The sequence below is a fragment of the Sinohyriopsis cumingii genome, chromosome 12, assembly GCF_028554795.1.
Source record: "Sinohyriopsis cumingii isolate HCF-2022 chromosome 12, ASM2855479v2, whole genome shotgun sequence".
Taxonomy (NCBI): Eukaryota; Metazoa; Mollusca; class Bivalvia; order Unionida; family Unionidae; genus Sinohyriopsis; species Sinohyriopsis cumingii.
The window spans coordinates 20,318,304-20,331,715 of record NC_142972.1 but is presented as its reverse complement, the minus strand read 5'-3'; the positions used below and the strand labels follow the sequence as shown (position 1 = coordinate 20,331,715).

Here is a 13,412-nt window from a genome sequence, read left to right as displayed (position 1 = left end):
AGCAGGCAATTAAAGGAGTTCTCAGCACAGAATAATATTCATACACAGAGGAGGAGGATCATATTAAATTCAGAAACAAGTAACAGATTAATGCTCATAGGAAACATCAGAGAATCCCCATACAACATAATTATGTGTAGATCTCTAGTTGGCAGAACCCCTGTGGCAACAAAAGAATAACGTGTCTAACTTTTATATCATGCAGATGTATTACCAAATGAAGAACATGCGCTCTGTGTGCAAAAATTAAATGACAATAAACATAAGAGACTGACTCTGTGTAAACTCAAAGATTGATGGATAAAATTTGTCCTGTTTGTGTTCGGTTCTAACTTCTTCCTATGTATATTTTGATTATGGTGATATTTTCAACAGACCTTTTGGCACTTGTTTCAAGCCAACATTTGGTATTTGTATTAAAATTGGATTACTATTATCTAGTAGACAACAGTATGAAGCATTGTCACTAATGATGAAATTGATGAAAAAATACTTGATGTCATTATGATATATGGATTCTTCACTACACTACTAATCTGTTCATCCTGATTCTTTTTTACCATCTCCTTTAGTCTTACTGGTACCAGTACTTTTAATAAAATTTTAACTTTTATTTTCTTGCAATCTAAATATTTGTAATCATGTATTATTGTCAAAGGTAAAATGTGCTTAGTTTTGTTGTAAAATCTAAAACTATTAATTAGCAGGGGACTAAAGTTAAAAGTGGGTCAACTTCATGTGTGCAGAAATTATTGCCATATTACAGTGTTGTTAGAAACAACAGAATAGTTGTACAATATGTATTTTGCAAAGTTGTAGAACCAGCACTCATATTGTCACCACATATTCCATTTAAATAATAATATTATTTCTGCATATTCCTATCAATATTTTCCCAGTGTTATTAATCTTCTGATCTGATGTTGTTCGTTTCTTGTGCAATTTTTACACATTTAGAATTCTCAGTCTCATTTTAAAAGAAACAAAACAATGTAATCTATACCAAATTGAGTTGTTTAAGAAGAAATTCATTTTTCGAACTTGAAAATCACTGAAGCTACGAGTTCTGGCATTAAAGTCTCACATTAAATAACATTTGAAGTAGCTATGATAGTAATTTAGGATGCAACTGTACTAATTTCACCTTTGGTATATTCAAATCTTGAATGTGATGGAGGAACATGGCTCCAAAATAAAACATCAATTTTAGAACCTGTTCATTGACTATGAATCAAGTATATAACTGAATTGTTAGAATTTTTTAAAATTCTTTTAACATTGTAATTAGCTGTCAAAACTGGAGTATGCTTCTGGTCTTTCTGCCATCCTAACCGTGAGCCCACTACGACCACGTGACCGTGCCCAATGACATCACAGTAATAATTGCTATACAACTTGGGATGACATGCCTTTGAATATTTTGACTTCAGTAGAGCCTTAACAGAGTGGAACAGTAAGAAAGAGTGACAGATATTTAAGTGTTAGGGAGATATTTAACAATGGCTATTCCTCCTGCCACCGCTTCCTCATTGGAGATCACACACACACAAGACGTCAGAAATCCTGGCAGCATCCCTGCAGGGGAGATAACTTTACTTTTATTTGATTTTATTGGTCTCATGTTATCCCATGGTATTTCTGTTACTTGAACATTATCTTACAGTGTGTCCAGTAGCATGGTTGAAAAAATCTTACAACCACTGAGATTTGTTGAAGGACTCGCATTACTACAGATATGGAAGAACAAGAACTATACTATAAATCAGTGAAGATAAAATAGAGTATATATGTGTTTGACTGTCCCTGATTGATTGATAATGAAAGTAAGATTTTAGTAGAATGAATCTTTTGAGAGCTTATCCTACTTGTAACTGAAAAAAGTAAGGGACATTGTTTTATTAATATAATTTCCATCCCTTTGCAAACCTGAGTCTAGAAGACTCTTTACTGAGTTCAGCAGCTGTCTCTTTGGTGCAGTATTGAACGCACAAATTTCAAATTGGTGTAGGTCAATAAAATGTTGCAGCTGTTATGGTGTTCTTTTCACAAAAGCTGTCGTCATAGATGTGTCTATACTGATACAAACTTGATCATTAGCACTCAAAATGTTAAGTTATTGAATTTACATATCATGGTGTTGCAGAGGTTTACAGTAGGAACTGAATTAGTACAGCGAGTCCTGAATTCTTGAGTTTTGTACAGAACATGGAATCCAAGCAGAATACATCAAGAAATGTAGAGGTTTTCAATCTTGGATTTAGTCTGCCCATTGCATTTCACATTGATATGCATATTCACCAAAATTTAGTGTAGGAAAAGTAACTGACAAATTTAGATACATATCATAAACAAGACAAACAGTATGGAGGAGGGGACAAGATCAGAAGAACAGGCTGGAATGGAGAAGTATAATAAAAATAATAATGAATAGAAGTGTGCCTCTTTTATTATGTGTGCAACATTATTTTCTCAGCTTCAGTAAGAAATTACATCAAAGGGAAGACAATAAAGGGTGTACAGTTAACTAAACCAATGTGAATTTCGCTACTTAAAAGAAGTATTAAATCAATTTTAACCTTATGGCTATATCTGTTCTGGTCATTTTCTGTCCATTCTGGTGATTATGTCCACCAAATCAGTATGGTTGAAAAAAATTTGGCAGATTATGATTACCGGTATACACTGTACTTCTGCTTGAGAGATGTGAATTATTTTATTTCTTGGTTTGTTGATTCTGGTTGTTGTTCAATTAAAATGCATCACTGAAAATAGTTGATGCATTCTCATACTTTTTTGCAAATATTTATTACAGATGCATATCTCCAGATATTGGTGAATATAGCTTGAATAAGTTATAACAGTTCTAGTTGGAACAATGGACAACGTTAGAGAAACTTTAAGTGAGCTAAAATGTGAACTTTTCAGCAGCGCATGATGCAGGATTGCTTAAGACTTCTCATATGCTCACCATGAAAAATCCTTTTGTAAAAACTGATGACTTTTTGGTAACTGTCAGAAAGGCATAACAACTGACAATATTCCAAGGTCTACAATAATTTATAAACTCATACAGCTCTGGCAAAAATGATGGACTAGTATCTTTGCTGCTGTTGCCACAGTTGATTAGTTGGTTGATTTAGTTTGGTTTGTTTTTTTTGGTGGTTTTTTAAAACAATATATTAGGTTGAGGAAGAACCCAGAAAGACCACCAACCCAAATTGGTTGATCTGTGACAAAACCTCACTCTGTGAGATGTGCAAGTGATGTAAAAGCAACCACCTTTGTACACTTAGGAACATGGAGCCTCTGTTGACTTGATGTTTATCTCCAACAGCCAAAGTCATTTAGACATGAGATATCGGGTTTTGGTAGATCATTATGGCCTTTTTCATAATTTTCAGATGAAGAGAATCTATATATGGCAGCCAGTTTTACTGCTGAAGAAAATCCAAGTACTTTTGAGACACCAAACATCACTTATGTAGAAACACTGACCTTCCACAAGTAACTGACAACATTCTCATTTGCACATTGGAGGCAAGTAATCACATGACAAGCATATTTTACCACTCGGCCATCCTGTACAGAAATTTCTCATGGATTCTGTATGGAATACTTCAGGAATCCGTATGGAAGAGATACGGACTGAAAAACTTATGGAATCAGGCAATTTATTCCATATCAGTTCCATCAGTACTTCACAGCAAGTGAAAATTCCATATGGAATAAAGTTGCAACTTTAATCCATAAGCACTTTTTTCCATATGGAAAGCTGGCTCATGTATTATAGCATCATGGAAAATACTCTCTGAAGAATTAATAACCTAAATTATATGATTCAAATAGAAATTTTTGTGGGAGTTAGAGTACATGTACATGTCAGTGTAGCTGATGTGGTAGGATGAATATATATAATATATATAAATTTGAAAAAACACATGTATGTCAGTTTTCTTTATTTCCACAGATGTTTAAAAACAGACAAAGACATGACCAAAAAAGTAGAGAAAATGTAAACATGATCAGAAAATTAATATCTGGTAGTACAAGCATAAATGGATCTTTGGACTTAGAAAATTTGGTGCAAGGTGGATTTTGGGCCTGATCTAAGACTCCAAAAGAGGGCTTGCCATTTAATTCAAGATCAAAGTATAGACAATTTTCAGGATGCAAAGAATAATATAAAGATCTTAACAATACATGAAAGAATATTTCTTAGAAAGGCCAAATTGATGTATAAAGTATCCAGAAAAGACATTCCTGTCTATCTAAGCAATATCTTTCACCAAAGAGATGCTGATGGCACTCCAAATTTAAGGTCCATTAGAAGTTTTCAATATACTGGTCCACTGGTATGGAACAACATTCCCAGTGACATAATGCAGGCTCCTAGCATTTAATCATTTCACAATCAATGTCTTAAATGGATGAAATCTTTAGAAAATTGAACAGTTCTAGTACAAAAAATGCCGCCTGCTTTTCTGTAATTTTCATCATTTTCATAGCTGAATATTTCAATACAGGATTATATTTTATGTTTTATATATATATGTTTAAGTTTTCACTGATGCCTGTAAATGTGTTCCAGGCTTGATACTTTGAATTTTAAAATTACTTAATTATTTAGTGTCAAGCCAGACTCTTCACATCATGTTGTATATACTGTATATATTGTACATAACAGATAGAAGGCCTCAAGGTAGATTAGTTCTGTGACTAATTGAGTTACCTTCTCTAAATAAAGTCTTTATTATTATTATTATTATTATTATTATTATTATTATTATCTAATGTTTATTCTGAAAAGTAATTTTTTGACTTCCTATTAAAATATGCTTTATAAAAAACATACCCTAGTGAAAATGTGACTTAAATTTCAGCAAAATCAATGAACATTTCTTTTCACTCAAATGTGCTTTTTCACAAAAATTATGGTATTTTAGGAGATTTTAGCCAAAAAATTCTCAAAATATCAGTGAAATTTTGTGAATGAAATTTCATTGACTCTGCCAACATTTCTGAAAATATCAGTGGGAATTTGTGATTGAAATTTAACTGAGAGTTTGCCAAAAATTCTAAAAATATAGTGATATTTTGTGATTGATCGGTATAAAGTTTCATTATGAGAAGTGATATGGAGAAATGGAATGGCTATAGACAGTATCAAAACTGTACTGAAGATGGTTTGTACATGACAACGCTGTGAACAGGTAAAGAAAAGGTCCACTCTTATCATTTGATTAAACGAGACTGTAAAACAAACAAAACAGACAACAAAAATGTAGTCTAGTCCTTGATTCAAATTTGATATGGAACTTTGGAACATCTCTATCATTTTTGTTAAGTGCGAAAATTAACCTCAAAAGTGGTAATGGGAACACACGTAAAGGATATCAATACAAAGGTTATTTTATTGCAAAGCAAGCCGACATCGGAAGCTGACTGGATTTTGTGAAGTGAGCCGATTTTTATATATTTTTGTTTTTGTTTAATATACAAAGACGGCCGAGATTTGGAAGCAAACTTGGGTTCCTTTTGAATTATATTCATGAGAATTTTGAAAATAAATTAAAACAAAGGAACAAATTTTGACGCAATATAGTGCTTTGTGCACAGATGTCGAGGGAAATAATCAACTGATATATTGAAGACAACTGCCATTCACACATGGCATGGTGTTAGGTTCAAAATAGCCAAGAATAATTTTTATACAGGTCTACTGTAATGACAGCATCTCGCAAAAAAAATCATTATTTAAAAACACATTCACTTGAGTGCAAGTGAAAATCTTTTCACCGGCGCAGGTTACAAAAGTATCATTACTATTTATCTGCAGACATCAGTGCACCTTTGTAATAATTACTACAAAAAATGCCAAGCACATAGAAGCCCTGGTGGTAAATAAACACAGCTGGCAGCCAACAGCAAACTTCTTCTTTGAACTTACCAACAGGACATCAAAGACAAAGGTTATTTTTATCACAAAGCAAGCCGACGTCGAAAGCCGACTTTGGACTCGGAAGCCGAATTTTTTTTAAAGGATATCAATACAAAGATTATTTTATTGCAAAGCAAGCTGACCTCAGAAGCTGACGTGGATTCTTTTACGTGTGCCAATTTTTTATATTTTAGCTTCGAATAAACAAAGGCGGCCCAGATATGGAAGCTAACTTGGATTTCTTTTCACCACTAGTCACGACAGTTTTTAAAATAAAGTGAAACAATGGAACAGTTTTTAAAGTTTACAATATAATGCTTTGTGCGCGAACATCGATGACCCAACATCATCCAGAAGATTTGGAGCAAAATAAAATCACGTGATGAATAGATCATTTTGCCGACAATATGATCATTAACATGGATAAAACTCTAGTGTACTTTGATCGCATTCCGGGATGGACTGTCTATAAGATGGGCGTCAAAAGTGTGAGAATTAGCAAGACTAGTGCAGATTTGAAAACATCTGACTTCTGTCCTTGCAGTTTCCGCTTCAGGTGGTGTGTTGTCTCTAACATTTTTTCACGGTATGAGAAAGCTAAAAATATATTCATGTACAAAAGAATAGATCGTACGTGTGCAGGAGAAGCGTTGTGTTGATGAGATGCTGCTGCAGTGGATTGAAGAGTTTTATGTCAAGTATAGTTTTTTTAAAAAAAATAAAATTTCAGTTGGAGTGCAATTTCTGACATGTAATTTTCGAATGATTTAAATGGTGTCCCACAACTTACGACTCGAAAATAACGATGTGTCCCAGAACATACAGTGCACAAAAATTACTTTTAAAATTAATTTATGGTGACCCAACAAATACGGTGTCCCAACATATACGGTAAATACGGTAAAGTATGAAAATTGATGTAAACTTTATGCATTTGATAGTAATATTAGTACAAATAATAAAATAATAATGTATAAAATTAGAAAACATACTTACTAAACAGGTTGTTAGTCAATATAAGAAATCCGAGTGAGCGTCAAATTTTAGAGCAATAAATGACAAGATCTTAACAACAGGAGTTGAACCATGAAATAAAATTAATTTCATTATCAAAGCAAAAGTGCGGTTTTTAGTATAATTTGATTGGATGTTTTGGGCCACCCTGATCTCACTGAATTCTTGTTCTATAAGAAAATTTATGTCCAGAGTCCCTAATACACAAAAAAAATATAAAAAATAAAGAAATTAATTTTTACAAAAGTCCGTATAAAATGGCTATATGGCCGTACAGAGACAAAAATAGGAAATACTGTACAAATTACAGGTAAACCGTACAAGTTGACACCTATACCCAATCATTGTTCTATACAGGAAAGAGTGATGTTACACACATAGAAATGTGAGAAAAATATTTTCCTCAATGCTTAATGTACATAGACGCACTAAGGTTAGAAATCAGTATGTAGGGGTCTCAAATATGCATTAAAGTTCTGCTTTCATTTGAATTTGAAATATGTTGTAAAAATACAAAATAATGTATGTTTTATTTACCAGTTTAATGACAGAATGATATTTCCTCAATAAGATATTTTACAAAGACTTGGTTTTATTACAACTAGTAAGTCATATCAACATGTAAAATTTGAATTGTGTTAAATCTGATAGTCCTAAATATAATGGCTTCTATTTCCTGGTGTAACAATGAAACATAGGTACAAACAGGAAAATGAACTACAAAATATACAAATATGAGAACAAATGTTGAAGACAACAAATAATAAAAATGCCATATCCTGTCCAACTTTGTGAAAAGATAATAATTCATTTAGTCAATGCAGCATGGAGTGTAGGAAGACAATCATGCAGTTTCTTGTAAAGTGTTCAAAACATGTTAAATCAAGAAGGCATTCCATTAAAGATGATGCATCCATGAAAACTAAAAATCAAAGTGTCTAAAGTCATTCAAAGTCTCACTTAAACTTTACTAAGTAATTTCTTCTGCGACTCATCCACTTGTATATTTATTTCAATTGTTTCCTTCATCTGGAATTTTTTTCTGAAAGAAACAAAAAAAAATGTAAAAACATTATCTTTATGTGCAAAAGCAAATTTTGAGTTGTACACAGTTTTGTTTTTGTAAACATAAATCAACACTTTTGAGGAAGAGAAACACTGAAATTGAGAAAGAAATAATAAAAGTTGAGGGAATAAAGATTGTCAGTCATACATGTTAAGTCTCCCAGATTGTCCGGTAGTCTTTTTATTTTAGACCCCATATTTTGATCTACCAATCTGCCAACAAAATCTCCCCGAAATAAAACATATGCCAAGTATGGGTATTTCCAGCAAACAACATTCAGTGGACTCTTCGACTATTGAAATTCATCAATCCAGTGGTTATGAACCTAACAAACAATCAAATCACTACTCATAACAGGCACTGATTCATTTGTTGCATACACGTAAGTTGTTTAACTCATCAATATTTCAATACTGAGTAATGTCGTATATAACAGCTTTCAGGCAACCTGACAGGTATAAAATAGTTTTTGATCTATTTGGAAATATAAATTTTTGGGTACCATATTAAAACATATGCTAACAGAATCAAAGGAAAATATGCCATGAAATATAAAATGTGTTTGCAAATTCAACAGTACGATAGATGAATTAAAAAGTGTGAAACATAGTGAAAAGGGAGGAAGCTTTGTATACAGCACAACCTTCAACTCACATCTGAACATTTCTTGTTCTAGTGGAAGAAAAATGATCTTCAAAACTATGGAACACACTGCAAATGAGAAATTGTCATATGTGCCTAAACTGAGGCAATGAAAGCAGCCAAGACAACATGTCTCCAACACAGCTGAGCTGCTTCTTCAGGAGTGTGATGTTCTTGTATGAGGAAGTTACAGCCAAAATGATAGCTAATTTCCGATTTCTTGACCAGATGCTGGTGGCCTTTGTTACCAAACTCCTGATATTGCAGAGCCTGAGCACTGTTTCATCTTGAGGAAGATTGAGAGAGACTACAATTGAAATGTATGTGGAAAAACAGTCATCATTTACATTGTGTAACACAAATGCTAAGTGTGACTGTTTATAACTCAAACCTTCAATTTAACATTGTGTAACACAAATGCTAAGTGTGACTGTTTTGAACTCAGACCTTCAATTTAACATTGTGTAACACAAATGCTAAGTTTGACTGTTTTGAACTCAGACCTTCAATTGATTGCTGCAAAAAGAGTTTCTCTACAGGACTGAAAGACAGTACACACTGACAAAAAATAAGTTTGAATGTTTGAGGTAACAGTGTCTCACAAGTGATTCTTGAGAAGGTTCTTAAATTATTTTTTTGTGAGATTAAGAAAATAGCATAAGAAAATTAATAAAGTTGACTAATTATCAATGTAGTTCATTTCCTTAGTTTTGGTATGATATCCACTTTCACATCTAAATTTATGACAAAACTGATCATTACACTAATCTCCCTCATTTGGACCCAATCTCCCTGATAGTCCCAGAAAACCTGGCATATATGGTAATTATTTTGGTTAATGTTAAAGTGGGTACCTTAAATTCATTAAAAAGTCAATCTCCCTCACAAATGAGATTGTATTGAATAAGGCTGACAAAAACCATGCCTAAGAACAGAAATATCCATCCTAAGTATTAGCCTCTTCATTGCACTTGGTTAAAATTAAAATATGTAACATTTAACACATAATTTAATGACCCTCCTTCCAAATACCATCCACTCTGGTTTCCTTTTATCGACATACAGATAATGACATTAAAAATCTTGGTTTTATGGTATTTATTGCCACATAACCATCATGTTTTCTCATTTTAATGGTATTTACTGCTAGATAACAGTCATGTTAACATATTTTTCAAGTATAAACTGCTACATAAACCATCATATTATCATGCATTCGCCAGGATATTCATGCAGACTGCTCTTGTGTTTGCTTCTTACATAATATACAAGTATTCCCCTCTTGCAAGATGAACATTCAGAATTGTAAATGAAATAGGAATGCTTTTTCCATAGGCCATTATGGGCTGACAGTATAAAGAGTGCACCACACAATACTGTTTACTATTCTCCCCTGAGACTTTTCTCCTTATTTTCTGCTTGTTCTACATAACCATTTGACTAATATTTGGAGTCATTGAGAGTTGAAAATATTGTAAAACGCCCAAATGGAACAGGATTGTTGCCCCGAAAGGAACTCATATTTTGTTTATGAATACTGTTTCAGCCTGTGCAGATGGCTTACTTACATTCCAAACCTCTCACTATCTTCCATGGTTTCAGGAAGTTTCTTATTCATAGTTTCTGGCAGAAGAAGACAAAGGAGACCCGCCACCACACCCATCACACCAAATATAACCAGAGGGTGTGCCTTTCCATACTTCCCACCTATAAGTTCACCCTGAAATGCAAATATGAAAACATAAAGTAGGCCGTACCTACCGTACTTGAACCTGCACAAGATTTTACTACAACCTAATAAATAGAACAAATGTGACTAATATATATGACCATATCTTGCATATCCCTGTAGATATGTAGTTTGGAAAGTAAAGAGGAAGTGAAAATATTATGAATAAGTTTGTGGTTTTAATGCCATATTTCAGCACATGATATGCGCCACATGGCTGCCAGAATGCCTGGTGCAGGAGGAAGCCAGGAAAACCCCGGGAAGAACCACCCGCCAAAGGGAAGCTAGTTGCAAACTTTATCACATACCCATAGTTAATAAGTTGGATTCTCTAACAGAACTTGGACAGAGGTGAAATATCAGTGATTTTTAATGGCTTTTAACCATTTGGCTACCCAGGGCCCTGCTTGAATGAGTAAAATGATTTCTTGCAAAATACAATGACAGTAAGAAAGTGCATGTGTGTGTATAAATAACACAATTATAATCAAACATGTTTGAGGGTTATAACTCATTTCTGGCATGAAAACTAACCCACATATATTATTATATTGCACATGTGAAGAATCCTTGTGAAGAAGTCTATATATTCCTGACAAAATCTGTAGAAAAAAAACTAAGCTGTCCTTTGCTGTTTACCAATTCCACATGAAACAAATCATTATGAACTCTTCAACAATTACAAACGATTCATCAAATACTATTAAATACTCCCCACCGATGCTTGTGCCAAATGCGATTTTGAAGCAATCTGAACCATTGCCGCTCAGTAAGTTATTTGATGATTTACTATCCATCCAGTTTCAGACATTATCTCTCTGTGCCAACCAGGTTGGAGGACTTGTCATTATTTTGAGACTAAACAAAATAGCTCTAAACACTTGGACTGATTACTTTGTTTATTTTCATAGCATCCTACGATCAGTATATGTTTTGATTGTAACTGAAACTAAGTAAAATTCTTTGCAAAGAGATGCACTGACATGTGGGTTTGCAAAAACTGCTTATGAACAATTTCAGTTGTCAAATCTACAGTTTCAAGTACATAGTTTTGCACTTTTTGAGGTTCTTCAATTTCAGAGGTCATTAATTCTTGCATGTAGTCTGCAATCCCATAATACCTGCATAGAAGTGATTGGTTTTTAAAAACACTGGAACTTAAGAAGTTTGATTTTGAGGTTGTGAAAGTATGAATACCTGCATTTGGTTTTCAAGTTGTGAAATAGGAACCCTAAACTAAAGAAGTGGTAAGCAAGTGCTTCACTTCCAATCAACTGAAGGGCAATATGCAAAATATGCATCTATTTTAATGCCATATATACAAAATTTGTGAGTGGGAAATTTGGGAAAAACACTACAAGATGAAATATCATTCACTTTGCAATTTGACATTCATATTTTATCCGAAAACACTTTAACAACCTGTAATTAGCGATAATGATATGTCACATTCATGCTTAATGCACCACACTGGTTGAAAGTGATGTCAAAAAATATTTTGATTTACAGCAACTTGTTATCTAAACATGGAACGTACCGATTTGGCTATATAGGGTGCTACCATAATTCCGATACGAGCAAAGCAGGAACTTGCACCCATCCCAGCATTCCTTACAACAGTTGGCAGTAGTTCCGCTGTATATATATAAACTAACGCAAATCCCGCTGATGCTCCAATCTTTCCAATTAGGGAAAGAACAATAAGCAGTGGAAACAATGCTGCAAAAAAAGAGGACAAATTTGTCAGTGTTGTTGTTGCTATTGTTAGTTTTGTTTGAAGTTGTTTGCTGTTGTATTTATACAGTAGTAGTAGCAGTATTAAAACCTGTATTATTTTATCGTCATATGACCATTATCATCTATAGCTCTCACATGAATACTTCTTGTATAAAATGAATTAAACTTTTGATATGATTTCTAATTTTCATGATCCGTATTTAGTTTGTAATAATTCCCTGAACATGTATTTCTCTAAAGAGCACACAAAGATAGAGAGAAAAAAGTCATATAAGAGGTATTTTTTTGCAACTCTTACTTACATTCATCTCCATACAATATGACAAATAGCGTGCAAATACAAGCCAAACCGCCAATGACCATGCAAAGGCATTGCGACAGTCGCCGTCCAATACGATCTACTAATATGAAGCAAATGGTGTAGCCGGGAAATTCTGCACAAGCCATTAGGAAAAAATTTAGATAATAATTTCCTCCCAAATTCTCTACATTCATTACTACTCCATAGTAAATCATGCAAACAACAAACCTGAAAAATAAAAGTAATCCAACTGTATTGCACTGTGTGTTTAAGAATCTGCACAATAGTAATTCAACCGTAATGCACTGCGTGAAAGAATCTGTGATGGTTAATATATTACTCAGTTATAAAAGATGACTCATCATGGAATTCAAAATATTAAGTTTAAAGAGTTTTTCCCAATGATTCGTACTTTTGTATTTGTAACTATTGACTATTAATGATAAAAAGATTTGAAAAGTTGTTGAAATTTTCAAACTTCCTCTTTATAGCAATATATGTACCTTCCAAACCAATTTTCTACCTATTCACATGTATCTACCTACCTTATAATGTACCCATCCCTACTTACCTATCTACACTGACATGTGTCTACCTACCTATGTATCTATAGCTACTTACCTATCTACACTGACATGTATCTACCTACCTATGTACCCATAGCTGCTTACCTATCTACACTAACTAACAGGCACACAGAGAGAATGAGAGAAGATAAAGCTGATGATGAATTTAAGGATTAAAAATTACTCCAGATAAGTTAGTTGAGATCTAATGTTCATACATACATACATACATACATACGTACGTACATACGTATGTACGCACACACACACACACACACACACACACACACACACACACACATGCGCGTGCACGCATGCATGCATACATACAGACAGACATAGACAGACTGAAGTGATAAGTATACAGACCTACTGATAGCTTGGCATATGCATGTAACAACAGACAGAAAGGGTTGCGA

The 13,412-nt window shown here is 33.5% G+C and overlaps 1 protein-coding gene across 1 annotated transcript in view; it reads right to left on the bottom strand.

The window, feature by feature from the left end:
• Window positions 1–5,383: 5,383 nt before the first annotated feature.
• Window positions 5,384–13,412, bottom strand: part of LOC149786063 (organic cation transporter protein-like) — a 32,124-nt gene continuing 24,095 nt past the window's right edge. The window contains exons 7-10 of the mRNA XM_089976353.1: window positions 12,429–12,655; window positions 11,927–12,108; window positions 10,229–10,380; window positions 5,384–7,994 (exon numbers count right to left, since the gene is read on the bottom strand). Of these exons, the coding sequence (XP_089832479.1) occupies window positions 7,913–7,994; window positions 10,229–10,380; window positions 11,927–12,108; window positions 12,429–12,655 (643 nt within the window). The 3' untranslated portion in view covers window positions 5,384–7,912. The remainder of the gene's footprint in view (window positions 7,995–10,228; window positions 10,381–11,926; window positions 12,109–12,428; window positions 12,656–13,412) is intronic.